The 17,846-nt window shown below is 34.5% G+C and overlaps 1 protein-coding gene and 1 long non-coding RNA gene across 4 annotated transcripts in view; one reads left to right on the top strand and one right to left on the bottom strand.

Moving 5' to 3' along the window:
* Positions 1-3,036, bottom strand: part of LOC131055107 (serine/arginine-rich SC35-like splicing factor SCL28) — a 74,955-nt gene extending 71,919 nt beyond the window's left edge. For all 3 annotated transcript variants that reach the window (XM_059216801.1, XM_057989757.2, XM_057989765.2), the window contains exon 1: positions 2,698-3,036. In XM_059216801.1, the coding sequence (XP_059072784.1) occupies positions 2,698-2,864 (167 nt within the window). In that variant the 5' untranslated portion in view covers positions 2,865-3,036. The remainder of the gene's footprint in view (positions 1-2,697) is intronic.
* The window catches only part of LOC131055126 (uncharacterized), a 60,588-nt gene extending 51,663 nt beyond the window's left edge, over positions 1-8,925 (top strand). Inside the window, exon 3 of the long non-coding RNA XR_009108134.2 lies at positions 8,204-8,925. This is a non-coding gene — a long non-coding RNA (uncharacterized LOC131055126). The remainder of the gene's footprint in view (positions 1-8,203) is intronic.
* The last annotated feature ends 8,921 nt before the right edge of the window (positions 8,926-17,846 follow it).

Below are 17,846 nucleotides of genomic sequence, written 5' to 3'. Positions count from 1 at the left end.
TCATCCATGACACCATACCGGCCCCATCCCTTATGTTGTGGGAGCCTTACATTCAGCAAGACTTGATGATCTCTAACAGACTCATTAAAAACCATTCAACTTCACCAGCAAACTAAAGACCTATTCACATTTATTAATATATTTCAAATAAGAACAAACCAAAAATAACCTACCAAAACTAAAGCAAATTCCATTAACTAGGGGTAGCGCTGGAGGCTATATATTGAAAGGAAGGAGGAATAAAATATTGTCACTAAAGGTTCACTTTCTTGGAATGTACAAACTTCAGTCTGCAAACATCAATAATGTGCCTTATTATTCTCTGTAAGTTATCTGGGAAGGCACAAAATTGAAGAGGCCATTTATTCTGTGTAGGGACTGATCTACTTTTGTATTGTCACACGATTGTGTACCTTAAAAAATCCAAACGAGTTTGCAATTAACATGGATTCCATTTCAGAAGTGTTTGTAGCTTTCTGTTGACAACTGTACTTGGAACTGAAGTATAATAGTTTACATGGCACGCAAAGTGGAGTAGGGAATTTCGTTAGAATTAAATGGCTGCTCATGACAGTGGAAAGGCCATTCTGACCGTCAAGAACAACTTTGGCAACAGTAACCCTCAAAACTGAAAGCTACTTAGGTGAGCTGTTATTGACATGGCATTCTATTGCCAAGATTTATTGATGTATGAGAATTTAGAAAGTTTTGTAGGAGAAATCTAGGAATAAGTTGTGGTCATGAACTCGTTTTTTTGGGTTAAAAAGTTCTTCCTCTTTATGTGAAGAAGAAGATTGTAGAACTAGGATTTTAGTCTTGTGCAGGAAAGCTTATAAGCAAGCTCTTAAGTTTTTATATCTCTATTTGTAACTATAAGGGTTTAGTGTTATTAGTTTAGAGGGATATTTTATTGCTTTTTTTTTTCATTCTCAGTTCATTGTGAATATTTATTGATTTTATTGGATATATGTATTTCATATTATCTTTCTAAGAGAGCATTTGAACATTTTATGATAAATTATTTGCTCTCTACAACATATTCATGATAATATCACATCTTAGAATCTTCAAAATAAAAGTTACTACATATTTAACTTTAACTAGATCATTGCAATTTTGTATCCTAAATTATAATTGTTATAATTTTTTAGACTTAATATTTCAAAATAACCTATTTGTTGTTCTAAAATAAAAATTGTAATAATACACATGAAGCCACTCTATAATATTTTACTATAATTTTGGCAAATAAAGTACGCTTGAATTACAAGAAGGAGCTTATCAAAAGGACCCTAGACTTAAAAACTTATTAATCTAAGATACTAAAACCCAATAAAAAACACCAAATAAAAATTATGGAAAAAAAAATGAAATTGAGGAAATGACAACTACTAAAGTAAGTATTTATCGTTCTGAAACAAAAATTGTAATATACACATAAAACCACTCTATAATAGTTTACTACAATGTTAGAGAAATAAACTACACTTGAACTACAACTTACTTATCAAAATGTTTCTGTTAGAAAAACACCCGACATACAAATAAAAGATTCTAGATTTGAACACTTAATAATCGATGATAGTAAAACCCAACAAAGAACTCTGAAAAACAAAAATGAAAAAGAGGATATTGAAGAAATGACACCTTCAAATACTAAAATATGACTGAAGGAAAATAGTATTGGAGACAAGAACCACACTTAATTTTACCGAGAATCTTACAAAGGAGATTAGAGTCAGCAAGGAGACATATAACAAGACGGTAACGCTTATCATCTTATTGAACAGGAAAAGGATTTAAATGCAGAAAACCAAAATAATAAGGTTAACTGCCGAATACGATATTTTTAGTCTTTTGAACGTTAAAACTCTATCTATATCTCTATCCCTCTATCTATCTATATTTGGAACGTGGCACACCAAAATTTGAAATCTGGATAAAATATGCAAATCATAAACTGTTTGATGAGGTATTTATTGATAATTTGTTAGTTTATTTGTCCCTTCTTATAAGATGCAAGGCTAATGTTTTCATGGGCTCATGTTTGCCAATAGTTTCAGTTGGGAGTAAGTTGTCAAGAAATAGTATTGGAGATATGAACCGCATCTAAATCTTATCAAAAATTTTTGGTCATACATAGTCTATCCCCCCAAAAGTTGGTAGCACATTTTTCTTCCTGATAATAGACCGCTGAGTGTGATCTTATCAAAAAGTTTTGGTCACACATAGTCTATTCCCCCAAAGTTGGTAGTACATTTTTCTTCCTGATAATAGAGACCGCTGAATGTGATCTTAACTGTTCCATACAAAATAAAAAGTAAAAGTTGCTTTGTAAGGGTTATGGGTTCACTCATAACATGGATCAGACTGCACCCAAATTTCCTTTAGAATGGTAATCTACACCTAACATAGCAGACGGAAACTGCTATCCAACCTTTAGAACACACCAGGACATCATTATCTTAATAGACAGCCTATCTACCTTGTTTTACTAATCCAAACAATGAAAGGTCAATGATCACTCAACGGAAAAACATGTTATAGATGAATGTGTTCCTTGTTTGTTTCTTCCAACAAATCTAAACATTTTTGGCATAGCCCGTAAAACATCTGCTAAACTGGTTATAGAATTAGAAAAATCACGTCTACAACCAGAAATGAGACGAGATAAGAAAAAATTAGAAAGTATTGAACCTTGTTTCATGAGAGAGGTTTCTAACGAGCAAAGTTGTAGGGAAAGCGTTGGCATCCTCCTCAGCGTGTCGCCTCTCGGAGTGTTCTCCCCTCTCTCTCTCCCGCCGAGAAGAAGGTGGTGGGCTGGGCGTTCTTCGTTTGAGCTTGGGATGTCCGCTGCTCTTCATCTTCTCTTCTCTTCTCTTCTTCCTCTCTTCCTCTGTGATAGGCGTCAAGCTATGAAGCCCACTTCCCTCTCTCTTATTTCTACTTGTAAAGAGGACCCGAAACCATTTTTTTGGTCGACAAACATGTCATTGATTTCATTCGGTTACGTGGCAACTCTGTCTCTGGTCCGTATCAATCATTATGGGCCTTGGAAAATAAGAGTGCCTCATTTTTTCAATTTGTTCACAGGGATGGGATAATGCATCATCGTTTTCGAGTTTTCAGTTTGACGGTAGCCTGTCATTGGGCAATGCTTTAGTAACTCACAGCTGTAAGGCATGAGGTACCTCTTGAATTAAAGAGACGATATCTATGTTTAAGTCTATCAGGTTTTCTACAATCTATGATCTTTCTGGTTGCAATTTCTGGATTCAATTGTGTATATTTTTGCATCAAATGTTTCAGATCACACTTCTACATCATTAGACATCTTATGTTTTAAACAATGTTTATATAAACACTTCTAAAAGTGGTGTGGTTAGTAGTCCTTTTACTTATAGCATCATATGATGACTTTTTTTTGTTGGTGAAGTTATTTGGTAACGTGGTTGAAATCATAATTAATAAATAAACATCTAAGGAAAAAAAAGTGAGCAAAAGATCAAATAGGTTTTAGGTTTAAGTAGTTTATGGTCAAGTCCATGAAATCATTGATTCTCATCACTCAACAATGTGTACCTAGGTGAACAACCTATTGCTTTGAAAAAACTCATTCAAGTGGAAGAAAATCTCATTGCAAAACTAAACTTAATATTAGAAGTAACCCACACTCTTGGAGGCTAATACAAATACAATGGTCACACAATTTGCTTCCCACAAGACTTAAAGAACATTGCAAAAGTACTTTCACGTAGAATAAAAATCGTGGATGTCCTCATAGTAAGAAGACTGCATACACAAGGACAATATTACGACTATTATGTAAGTAAAAGTGTCGTTAAACAAGCAATGCAATACAAAATCAAATATGACCCATACTATAATGATGTTACCATAAGTATTGACTACTTAGTAGAAATCCATGAAACAAGAACAAACGTTTTGACCATGCTTCACACCATTGAAAGTAACAAAGAAATAGTGACACTAAATTATAAAATAAACTCTAATGAAGACCAAATTTATGGCTAAACTACCAAACAGATGCAGTGAACTAGAAATTATTAAGCAAACACTAGAACTTGAAGATGACACAAATAACATTATTGACTAGCCTAAAATAAGTTCATCTCAAATAAATGAATATAATATTGAGGGCTTGTTCAATATGGCATTTCCCACACTCTTTCCAAATGGAAATGCACTACAAATGCAACAACGAACTAGGGAAGTGAAAATGTATGAGTATGTATTGCACTTGATGAGATTTCATGACCAAATATTTGGAAGGCATCCGAAGGTTTGATATTTTATCTTGAATCTTATGATGCACCATCATAGCCAAGTGCTTGCAATAGTTCTCATGTTAAAAAAATGTAGAAGAAAATATACCAACCACAATTGAAAACCTTTGTGCACACCTAAAAAATCTTCTTGACATAGTTGAGAAACTTATGCTTTTTGGAATCTTGGATCTTCCATGAGAGGTACAAGACCACACTAAAACAAGCGTTGTGCTGAACTAACAAACATGATCAACCAAATAGGCTCACCCACTCTATTCTTCACATTGAGTGCAACAAAGACAATGTGGCCGGATCTACAACAACTACTCTCAAATGACATGACACTGACAATGCAAACAAATAAGCATTGCTTAGATAACATAATTGATGACCCTCATACCACATCCTTATACCTACATTAGTGATTCACAATCTTCTATGAGGAAGTCATTGGTAAACTCCTCGATGCAAAAGATTATTTGTATAGATATGAATAACAACATCGAGGTACTCCACATTTGCATGGATTCCTTTGGCTTCAAAATTCACCAGACATGGACAAACTTGATTGGAAAAACAACGTAGAAGTCAAAAAAGTAAGAAAATTCTTTGACACTACGTTAGTGCTTGGAACCCTCATGACGCATCATATGGAAACGACACTTACTAAATGTGACAAATATATTTGATATAAATCACTCACATGACTACTAATACAATCAATTATGTCCAAAGGCATACAAAATGCAAAGAGGGAACATGCTTGCACAAGAAGGGGAAAAAACTAGAGTGCAATTACAAAGCTCTAGGGAAGGAACAAATTATCTCTTCCTTATCATGTGCCAATACTGGTGAGAAGTAATATGAATTTGCAAGAAGTGATGATTGGTTAAACATACACAAACCTGAAATGATTTCGATATGGAGAGCCAATATAGATTTCCAATTTGACATCTCATGAACACTTGTTCAGAAATACATTGTCAATTATGCATCAAAAGTGGAGAGAACATCTTAAAATTGTATTGCCATTGTCAATGTTTTTCTAGCGTTCTACAACATTCCAAAGGAAGACTCAAAACATTTTGAAACATTTTGTTGGAGCGAGCTACTCTTATACAAGCATTTTGGTGACATACAAATCGAAATAGGGCTTACTAAAGATAAAATAATTGTAAATTGGAATCAAATGAACACAAACAAATATGATGAAGACGCATCAATCGTAGTGCCAAAGTGGAAGCTTACTTCGAAGAGGAAGAAGATAGTGATAATGACAATGAACATAAGGAACACAATAGAAATGAATGAATGGGATTCATTTTCACAAATGGGACTTATAAAGAATGTCAACCTATATGAACTTGAAAAACTTGGCGGACGTGAATTTGATAACAACAACAAATGGGATCAAAATATTGTAACCCATGATTTCCATAACAATACAATACAATTCATAAACATGAACAAAACTTGCAACCAAGATGCACATGAATTCCACTTTTCCAAATTTGCATTGCGTAGAAACTTCAATACGCGACAAACTCATCTATGAGTAGTCAACAACAACTATGAAGAAATAAAAACCAACAACCAATGTCCACTAGACTTTAATTCTCATCTGAACTATATTTACTTTAATCAATTCCTATTACAAAACTTTGACTATATACAATACATAAATTTAAGTCTTGAAATTTTATTTTGTACAAATCTATTCCAATGGATTGCAAGGTCATCTTCATAAGATCAACATCAACGACAAAAAAAGACATCTCAACAATCATTAGTGAATGTATTCAATTTCTTAAATTAATCGTTTTTATATATTTTAAAAACATTTTGTATAAATTACAATAGGCTTAACTATTGCCGATGCAAGTGCTAGTTTATCTAATTAAGTCAATAATTTATTAAATCTATTCTAATGAAAATTTCCACTTGCATAATATTCATATTTTTTCAAAATGATAGATAACTTACCTCCGCTTAAGGCACCTACACAAAAGTTTATTCATGGTGTCATAGAGGTGTTAATGAGATTAACATTATTGTTTTACAACTTGATAATTTATTCTTGATTGAGAAAAAAAAGACTTTAAAGGGACCTTGAAACCCTTTACACAACAAAACCATAGCCCACCTGCAATGAACCAAAACCCCTATATTTATGAAATGAATATAGAGTTGAAGTAAGGACTTAGTCACTATGATAGACCTCCATAGATGATGTACCATCATAAAACATGACAGCACATTGAGTGAGCTTAGTTAAAAAGTGGGAAACACATCCATGTTAAATTTTATCGATGAAAGTGCACAAGCAAAGATAACTGTCCAAGGATCACAAAGGTGGAAAGTAACAAAATCTCAAGACCTAATTAATAAAATCAATAAGTGCTGCAAGTGAAGGTGGATCCTAACCCTAATTAATGATAATTAGATTTCAAATGATATACACAATAAAAAATATTAGAAATACAAAGAAGGTCAAATCCTTAGGGCTCAAATCCAAGAGGACTTCAAATGTCATGTTCACCATTCAATGTAAGGAAATAAAGTTGCGTAGATACATAAATATCTAGGGTAAATAAATGCTTGCATCATCATAATAAGAGAATTTACCTTAGATACAAAGTTGGGATATGAATTTGTTCATGGTTAAATTTGAAATATGACATAGATAAAAGAATATTAAATGTGTATCCTTAGTGTCAAAGACAAGATTGAAAAGAATATGATGGAAAATGTCACCCAATTCCTAAAACTAGATCCTAAATAAATAGACTAAGACATATATGCTCTACGAAAACTATTATTGTGTAGGAACTAGAATCAATTCTGTAGCTACATATTTGGTCTCTACATTTGTGGTTTTGAACATTTTCTACAAATTTGACCTTTTCCTTTATATGCTTAATACTTGCAAATGACTTTTACCTAAGCCTGTAACTTGCAATGAAAAACTTGGTGGTGTTGAGAAACATTGTTGAAACTTGCTATAGTAGCAAGTAGGCAAATTATTTCCTTCCTTTTTCTTTAATAAAGCCTTGTTCATCAATTTAATGATGTTGATAAAGTTAGAAGACACTAAGCACCAAGTGTTAATTTGCTTAATCTTGAGGATTTGTGGCCAAACGTAACACAATGGATGTTAGGGTGACCTAGTGAAAGAGCTAGGGTTTTATTTATCAATGTGAAGGTTGAATTTGTTGATGTAAATGACTCAGTAATGAATGATGTTGATCACTTAATGACATATAAATTGTGTTGAATTATCTTAATGATGGACATATGATTGGTTAGTTCATGATCCAAATGATCTAAGGGTGGTGTCATTTTATACAAGTCTTGGGCAATAATTTCAATGTTTTGGCAATGGGAAATAATGAATAACGACTAGTATTAAATATAAACTATCTCTAATGTTTATTTTTCAGTATTAAATATAAAATTACCTTAAATCTTGTTTAATTGAAAGAAGCAAAATTTTGGTTGATGTAAGTTGTTATAAATTGTCATATTTTGCATAGAAATATAATATTCTACTAATAATAAATAATTATATTTTATTAAACTGTTAGGGATTTTTAGATTAAGTTTTGGTGAAACTTGTATAAGTCATTTTTAGGACACTTCACATTAGACGTGTTATTTTGATGAGTTATATGGTGAGTCGTACCTTCAAACCTTAGTTATAGATAGTTAAGTTTACATTTCCCCAAAAAATGTAAGAATGAGTTACATGATAAGTCATACCTTCAAACCTTGTAGATAGTTAAGTATATTTCTCCAAAAGAAAAGCCTTACGATATTCCATGTACAGACTATATGTTGACGAAATTGACGAAATTAAACGACACCTACTAATCCCTCTCCTCTATAACTATTAATAACAAAAGATCTTGCTGCAGGAAGTAGATCCTTCGAATAAATTGATGGAGACTCATATACTGGACGTCCCGGTTATGAGAGGCACAATGTCCCAAGTATGACGGGCATGAATGGAGATCCCTGCAATGACGGTGCTGGAAAAGCAGAGACCAAGCTTTCCATTGGTGACCATGGCAGCCATGACTGGACCGACACTGATGGAGAATCACTCTGAAAATTTCTCCTGGCATGACAGTGACTGTGATAGAAAAGCAGTAGGTAGCACACAGAACAATCAGACAACACGACAACCTTAATCCATGCAAAAACTTTCTGAACCCCATGGGAATCTGATTTCATGCTCACATATACTTAAAACACCCGTGGCTTGTCATGTCCGATTCTCCACTTGCTCCCCATTAAATCCCAGTTTTCTTCTCTTCTCAGACTGTACACCAAAGCTATTGGGTTCCAGGTACCAGTAGCCACTTACTACAAAGCTTCGGTCATTTCTAATGGACATGACTGTTTATGTGAATTATACTGGCCGACCGCAAAATTGCAATCAAGAAGAAAATTTGGACTGTGCTCTGTAACCTCTCTGCAAGGAATCTGCACCTTACACGTTTCGAAACTTGAACCGCTGTAGATGGCAGCAGAAAAGGATGGAAATATTGATTTGAATGATGTTCAGCAAACCAAACATGCTTAAAGAACCATTTTCAAGTTTTTTTTTGTCTTTAAAAAAAATTAGTTTTGTTTAGTTCTGGTTGTTGAATCAATGTTTTGGATCATATTCAATAATCAATTATTAGGATGATAAAGTTATGAGAGACGAAAACCATGAGATTTGAATCATTAGTTTTCATGATTTTCAGCATTGGCTCAAAAAATTTGATCTCATCGATCAATATTAAAGATTGTGGAAATCTATGTTTTTAATTTTTAAATCTTGCTTACTTGAATAAGACACTTAAATTGTCTAAATTATAATGTTTTTTGTTTTACTGTTAGATATAGATATTTTTGTATGTAGTGCATTTCATACTAAAATAACTTTATGTCTCCACCATCTTTTTGTTGCTAAAGAGATACATTCTCATTTGCCAATCATCCTCAGGGATAGTACATCTATTGGTCTCACCTAAGATGATGAGATTTTGTCATCAACTATATAATTAACTATCTTCTTTTTCTTCTTCATTGTAGCCCCCAAATATGTTTTTTAGTCATGCTTACATATTGAATTAAAGTATATGACATAATAACTTTCTTCTAACCAATTTGCTTTGTCCACATAGCAATCCTAAAAATTTGATCACATACTTTTAGATCCTCAAGTACACTTACAATTTAAAAAAAAAAAAAAAAAGTGTTAGGTAAACTTTTTAACATGACCGGTGACACTAGCATGACACGCCCTAAGACTCCACTTGAAACACTTTTGGCCCAAAACGATGAACCAGTGATGTCACAAAGAGGAGATCTCATCCCCATATAACAATGCTAAGGCTCAAACCTACAAGCACATTGGATCAGCAAAAGTACAAGCTTGCGATCACAATGGCCTAGTAAAGGTTTGAACCTTGGAGGTCACAACAATAATACTCCCACTTAACCAACACACTATGAGAAGAACCCTAAGGCACTTGCAATTTAATGCCTCATTTATTCATCCACTTATTTTCATGTGTCATGCTTATCTTCTTCTTATGTTTTAATTCCTCGTGCACAATCATTCTAAAGACACAATGACTATATATGATGTCTCAGGAGATATCATTATAAAAGAGTTTATTTAATTTGAGTATATTATTTAACTAGAACAGTAGAAAAACTAAATAGATGTTTGGATAATGATATATCTCAATATAATTTATTAAAGATATGTAGACTCCAGTAGCATTGGTACATGTTATATGTAAGAGAAATAGAATAATATATTTTAATTATTATGTATCTATAAATTATTAAAAATGTCTTATTAATTGTAATGAATATTTAATAGTTTATTTAAATAAAGTACTAAATATTTCATAGGAAGTATTTAATAATTTCTATAAGTTAAATAATTTTAGTAATAAATTATTGATTATTTAAAGAAATAATTAAATTCTAATTATATTACAATTTTATTTTTTTTGATAAAAGTGGGCAAGCCACTAAACTATATTTTATTAATATTGAATTTTGATACAAACGGGTTCAAAGGGCATACCGGCAGGAAAGAACCCACAAGAAAACCTTCGTTTGTGGCCCAAAAAACAAAAATATTAAAAAACTCCATATACCCAATTACATATCTGATTTTGATCACCCTCCCATTACATGGCTTTCAAAGATTTACATATCATTATCCATATGACCCAAAAAATCATGAGATGTGATCTGTAGCTTCGTGGCTTCCCAGGCTTGCCAAAATTCAAACATATCAATCGATCAGAACCCTACATCAAAAAGACATCAACATATCTGCACACATAGTTAATTCTGAAACCAAGAACTTGAGCTCTCAACAGAGGGCTCTCTATCCATGCTCGAAGGAGGAATGGTTTGCAAGGGAAATTCTAGTCGTGGAGGAGCTAAGGCCAAAAAACCAAAAGATATCAGAGAATGTAAACCCATAAGCACCATCAATGCTTTATCCATAAACTGTGAGGGAACCGATTCTAGCAAGGTTTCAAAAGCATGCAAAGTGTCCCCCAATCTGTCACATAATAACCCCATTCTCATCTCAAACAATATAACCCCACGCCTCCCATTATCCAACAGATCAGAACGAGGAAGAAAGCCCCCATAATAAAAAGAGCCCAACTCAAAATGATAATTATCCAATGCAGACCTAACAAGCTCCCATGAGCGAATCGAGGGAGGGATAAACGTATGAACCAAAAGCTGGAGTAAATTCTTATCAAGCAAAATGTCATGGCAAACAGTAAGAAATCGAGACAAAATCTCAGAGCCAGAAAAAGAAGGACCAGACTGCAACCAGAGATTTCCCAGCAACCTGCGAACCTCAAAATCCACATGAGGAATAAGCAAATAAAACACTTGCCCAAGCATTTCAGAATTATTACTCGGAACCTCATTTTCCCTCACTCTGGCATTCGACAATGACCCTATACCTTGAAAGAGCAATTGCACTCAACATATGAACAAAGCCCAAACAAGAACAATTCAAATATTTACTATTGTATTGAGAAAGATATCGGCTTTTAAAGACAAATCGCCACAAAAAACGTGAGCCGATCAAATCATGCTACTTCATGATTACAAGTAAAGCCAATTAAAGCAAGATTAAAGCTCATACAAGATAACACATAAATGAAGGACTTCGCACGATGGTGGCTGCTAGAAAAACAGTACTTCGTATCCCAGCCAATGCCACATAACAAGCTACTTACTGCACCATAATGACAACATAAAAAACCATGATTGATTACAACCCAAGCACATTCCCTTCGTACTGCATATAACAATAAAACCTTTAAAACACACGTGCAAGAACAGAGCAGATAAAACATGCCGAATCATAACTGCTGACAGGGCGCCACCTTAATACCATAACAGGTCCCCACCCTTGCTGCCTATGACAGATCATAAACATACTTAATAGCCAACTAGGAGTTGCCTACTAAGCATACTTACCACCTGTGCATATACACCAAACATGCTTACCTCTCAAGGCATAAGGGCACTAAATTTTTTTATGATATCAAACTTAGGAAAAACCAAGAAGACTTATTGCAAATGTTTCAGAAGAGAAGTCGGAATCTCTTCTATATTTATATCCCACAAATTTGCTTTAATGTCAATGGCTAAATTTGCTAAGAAATCCGCTATTTTATTAATTTCTCTAAAGCAATGAGTGATCAAGAAAGAATCAAAGAAAGCCAATTGTTGTAAAATTAAATCCAGAACACATTGTAATTTCCAACAGTTAGATTTCTTCTTCATAACACATTGAATGGTTACCATCGAATCCCTTTCAATTACAAGATCCTTAATGCCCAAGGATATAGCCATGTCCAATCCCAGAGACAGGGCATTAAATTCTGCAAAGTTATTGGACTTATTCCCAATAGCGTGACATCTAGCCTGGATAATATTAGCATGGTGGTTAAAAATCACCATACCTACTCCTGCCAAACCGGGGTTTCCACGAGAAGCACCATCAAAATTCAATTTGAAATGCCCATTAGGAGGAGGTTTCCAAATAGCTGCATTTCTTTTGGTTAAAGCATCATTGTTTTTCAAAATGGATCCATGAGAAGGCAAGATAGATAATAGCTTCCAGACTCTAGTCACCCTACTATCCCAGTGCGAGAAAGAAGAAAGATTTTCTAGGTTCTTGAAGATATAAGACAAGACAACTTCTGAAATAGAAGATTCAATTTTCAGTAATATCTTGTCAAGAGAAGAGCTAGTCTTTTTGAAGATCCTATTGTTCCTTTCTAACCAAATATTCCAGATTAAAATAGAAGGGGAAACGATCCAAAGACAAGCATAGAAAGATGAAGCAAACAGAAGAGGCCAGGCTCTGAAGTGTGAAATGAGATCTTTCCCTATAACAAAAGTCAGATTCAATTTATCAAAAAGCCACTACCAACATTGAAATGTAAAATCACAGTGAAGGAAAAGGTGAGAGGAAGATTCCAAGTTTTTGTTGCATAACACACAAGAAAAAACATTAGTGATACCAAGTCTATCCAAGCGCATGCTTGTAAGTACCCTGTCCTGAACTGCTAACCAGGCAAAAGCCCCAGCTTTCGATAGACAAGCCGAATGCCAAAAAAGCTTATGTGGCCAAGAGGATGAGTCTTTAGCAGACACAAGAGAGTTATATCCATCCTTAATCGTATATTTGCCCAAGATGTTCTTTGTCCATACAAGTTCATCTTCAGAGTCAGAAAGGATAATCATTCTTTCTTCCAAAAGCTTTGCATAATGCAGTTTGAGATCTTGCTCAACATCCAAGAACTCAATGGACTTCCATTTAGCCAACTTCAGATCACCACTATGAATTACCTCAAAGTAATCTACCACAAAGACCCCCCAAAGGGAAGAAAGGGTAGATATCAAAGGGGACCAATCCCTTATATTTCGTAAGGGAGTATGACCATTCCACACCTCATCCCAAAATCTAACCTTTTTCCCATTATGAACAATCCAAGAAAGGTGTGGAAAAATAACATTCCGACATTTGCAAATAAAATTCCACATAACCGATCCTAAAGGTAAATTTGAAATACATACTCCCTCGGTCCATTATTCAAATACTTTGTAAACATGATTTGTGCCCAATAAGAATCAGAATTCTCATACAACTTCCAGACCAATTTAGCTCCCAGAGACAGATTCTGTTTATCCAAGTTCCTAATTCTTGTTCCCCCCGATCCTTGGGTAGACAGACTTTATCCCAAGCTACTAAAGGTAGTTTATTCTTCTCATCTTTATTACTATTCCAGAGAAAGGACCTAAGAGTGTCTTGCAGGCTTACTAACACCGATTTAGGGGTTTTAATTACTGACATAAGATAAATAGGGACCGCATTCAACACAGATTTAATCAGGACAAGTTTCCTTGCAAGGCTTAACCATTTATGGCTCCAAGATAAAATCCTCTTTGAGATGACAAAAATAAGCTTATCCCAAAAGGATAGTTTGTCTTGTTTGATGAAAAAAGGTATACCAAGATACTTACAAGGAAGGATACTAGGTTCAAAACCCCAAAAGGTCTGCAATCTCTGCTGAACTAACTGTAATGTGTTAAGGAAGAATATTTTTGACTTCTCAATATTGACTTTTTGGCTAGAAAAATCCGCATACTTTTGAATAATCTCGTTTATAGTATTTGCCTCCCTTAAGGAAGCCCGACCAAAAAGCAGAGTGTCATCTGCAAATAAACAATGTGAAATCGGAATGGGGACCCTATGGATCGTAATCCCCTTCCATAATCCTTTTGACTTTGCAGCCTTAATTGCCCAACTAAAGGATTCAGTTAAAAGTATAAACAGGAAAGGGGACGGAGGATCCCCCTGTCTCAGTCCTTTCGAAGAGGAGAAAAAACCACAAGGAGAACCATTAATTAAAACCGAAAATCTTGCAGTGGAAATAAAAGCATTTATCCATTTGACCCAAGCCTTGGAGAAACCTAACTTGAGAAGAACACAACCTAACGCCCCCCATTCAACCCTATCATAGGCCTTCATCATATCCAATTTGAGAATCATGGATGGGACCCTCTGAGTATAGATAGAATGCAACACTTCATGAGCCACAATGGCTCCCTCCGATGTTTCCCTACCGGGAACAAAGCCACCTTGCTCTAAGGAGATGATTTTGGGAAGAATTTTTGCTAATCGAAGGGAAATTGCCTTAGTAAAGATTTTATACAGGGTATTGCATAATGCAATAGGACGAAAATCAGCTAAGGTCTTAGTGACATCTTTTTTCGGGATAATGGCAATCAATGTGGTATTAAGTTGTTTTAAGATTGACCTATTTCTCCTAACCTCTTCAAGAGCCAAAAGGACATCTTTTCCCACAAAGTCCCAACACTTTTAGAAGAATAAAGTGGTAAACCCATCTGGCCCTGGGGCCTTGTTGGGGTTCATATCAAAAACTGCACATTTGACTTCTTCTAAAGAGAAAGGAGACATCAACATCCTATTATCTTCCAGGGACACTATGGAGGGAATATAAAAAATAAAATCTTTTGATCCACACCCACCCTCCGAGGACAATAATGATTTAAAAAAGTTAACTGCTTCTGATGCAATGTCTTCTGATTCAGTAAGCAACTTCCCATTGGAATCCTCTATGCAAGATGTCCTATTTCAACTCCTTTTAAGCTTGGTGGAAGAGTGAAAAAATCTTGTATTCCTATCCCCATCTGAAAGCCACATTTCTCTAGATTTTTGTCTCCAATAAGATTCTTCCCTAGCTAAGACTTCTTCTAATTCTGATTTTAAAGATTTTAATTCATCAAACACATGTGAAGCCATACCATGAGTAAGTACATGCATGTTTAAACATTCAATCATATCTTGAATTATTTGTTTCTCATGAAAAATATTCTTGAAATGTGAAGAATTCCACTCTCTAATATTTTTCTTTAAAAAGCTAAGTTTCTTGACAATCTGAAACATTCGAGACCCTGGACAAAAAGGAGCAAATTCCCACCATACCTTAAGAAGGGGTAAAAAGGAGAAATCCCTGAACCACATGGGTTCAAATTTAAAAGAAGATTTAAAACTAGGATTTCCCTCCAAGATAGTTAATGAGATCGGAAAATGATCAGAACCCGACAAAGGCAAAATAGAGGAAAAAAACTCAAAATCTGATTGTAACCATGATTTTGAAAGCAAGAAACGGTCTAGCCTCTCTGCTATTGGAGAAAAATCCCTTCTCATATTTGTCCAAGTAAAAACCCCATTTTGAAATTTACAATCAAAGAGGTCCATGTCAAAAATAAAATTCCCAAAATCAACCATAGTTTTCTTAGTCGGTAAAATGCCTCCTCTCTTTTCACTTGAGTCTATGATTGCATTAAAATCTCCCCCAAATATGACTAAAGACCCATGCCTCAAGGGAGAAGCAATCCTTTTCAAATCACCCCATAACTTAGATTTTGCCTCAATCGCAGAAGGAGCATAAACATTAAATAACCAAATCTTAACCTTAGAAATATTACTAAGAATAAAAAACAACATCCAGTATGCAACCGAAGTTACTAACTGCACATCTATATTGAAATTATTCCAAAGTAATGCTAGGCCTCCAGAAGCTCCAGTAGCTGGGTGAGAAACAAATTCCACCTTTTCCAAGATGAAAAAAGTACATAAGCAGAACCCTGAGATAATTTAGTCTCTTGCAACATAAAGATATCACACTTAATTAAATCTATCTGTGATTTAATCAAACGGTTCTTGTTAGGGGCATTTAAGCCCCTAACATTCCAAGAGATAATCTTCATTGTCCTCGAGGGGAGGCCGAAGCTCCCCTCTTCTCAACATCTAGAGCTTTAGTGCTATTACCAAAACAACTCTGTAGGTTTCTTTTAATAGCCCCTGACCTAGTCACAGGAGGACTAGTCAGCAGAGGCTTCCCCTTTTTCTTTTTCCCCTTTAATGGAGTCGAGCTAGATTTTTTAGGTCTTCCTAGGGAAAGAGTCTTTCTCCCCTGACCCATACCAGGAGAAAGGGACAAAGTTTTTTGTAACCCTGCATCAATTTCTAGTTGAGTCTGAGCTCTCTTAGGGGGTCTACCTCGTCTAGGTGAGCCAACAGGTGGAGTTAAGAATAAGGAAGTTTGAACAATTGGCAAAATCTTACCAGATTTTGGAGTAGCTAAGCCATCTACCATGACAAACCCCAAATCCTTAGAAGCCAGGATCTCAAAAGGATTAGCTGTTAAATTAACAGGAAGGGAAGAATTAATCCCACCTAAATCGGTATCAATTGCATCAATAACTCTATCCGCAACTTCCCCTTCTGATTGAGGGGCATGTTTACTAAACAAATCATTTACCTGTTCAATCAATTCTATATCAGGCACAACCACTTCCAATATCATATTACAACCCAAATTTACTTCCTGATCAAAAACATTTTGCCCCTAAAGGGCAGGAGAAGAAGTAAGATTCTAAATTTCAGAAATTAGAATCGAATCCTGTGGAGTTACAACATTAGGAACCTTAGGATTAGATTGAGTGCCTTTATCCTTCCTAGGAGGATCCAAGGGCTTAGTTTTAGAAGGCAAAACATCAACCTTATTCAGAATCTGGTGCAACCCAAGATTGTTAACAGATTTCCGAGGATGAAACAAAAAGTCAGGATCCCCTATGATAGAACTAGGTGGAATGTTTGACGGAACATGGAGCATATGAGAAGCTCTTACATTAGGGTTATTATAGTTTATTAATATTTTTTAGATTAAAATTTGATAATTAATTTTAATTAAATAATTTATAATATTTATTATATTATTCAATTAGGATTAGTGTTTAATAAAGGTTAGAATTAAGGTTAAAGTTTAATTAGGGTTAGAATTAGAGTTTGATTATGGTTAGTGTTCACTTAGGGGTAGGTTTATGGTTAGACTTAGAACTAGTGTTGGTTTTAGGGTTAGGTTAGGATTAGGGTTAGAGTTACAATTAGTGTTAGTGTTGGTGCTTGAAATAATTTTAGTGTTAAGTTTAGGGTTAGGGTTTACTAAGAGTTAGGTTTAGGTTTAGGGTTCAAATTGGGATAGGGCTAGGATTAAAGTTCTATGATAAAGCTTGTGTTAAGGTTAGGGTTAGGACTAGGATTGGGCATCAATTATGGTTAGGATAAGGGTTAAGATTATAGTTCAATTGGGGGTAGTATTTGTTGGGATTAAGGTGTCACAACCTTAAAGTCCTAATATATTTATTATTTAATTATTTAATGCACCCGTTTTGGAATTCCTAAAAATTTAGGGGACTAGTTGTTAGACAACTCAAATAACCGGTGGACAACTGAGAGGGGGGGGAGTGAATAAGTTGTCAACGGTTTATAGAACTTTAAGCATTCAAACCTTATTACCGAAATACATAAACCAAATACCAAAATAGTAGATATCACAGTTAAGCATAAATATAAACCACATAACATTTACCAACCATTCACAAAAGATAACACCAATATTTGTATGTGGAAAA

Source organism: Cryptomeria japonica, chromosome 2 (genome assembly GCF_030272615.1).
Source record: "Cryptomeria japonica chromosome 2, Sugi_1.0, whole genome shotgun sequence".
NCBI lineage: Eukaryota > Viridiplantae > Streptophyta > Pinopsida > Cupressales > Cupressaceae > Cryptomeria > Cryptomeria japonica.
This window is presented reverse-complemented; position numbering and strand designations above follow the sequence as displayed.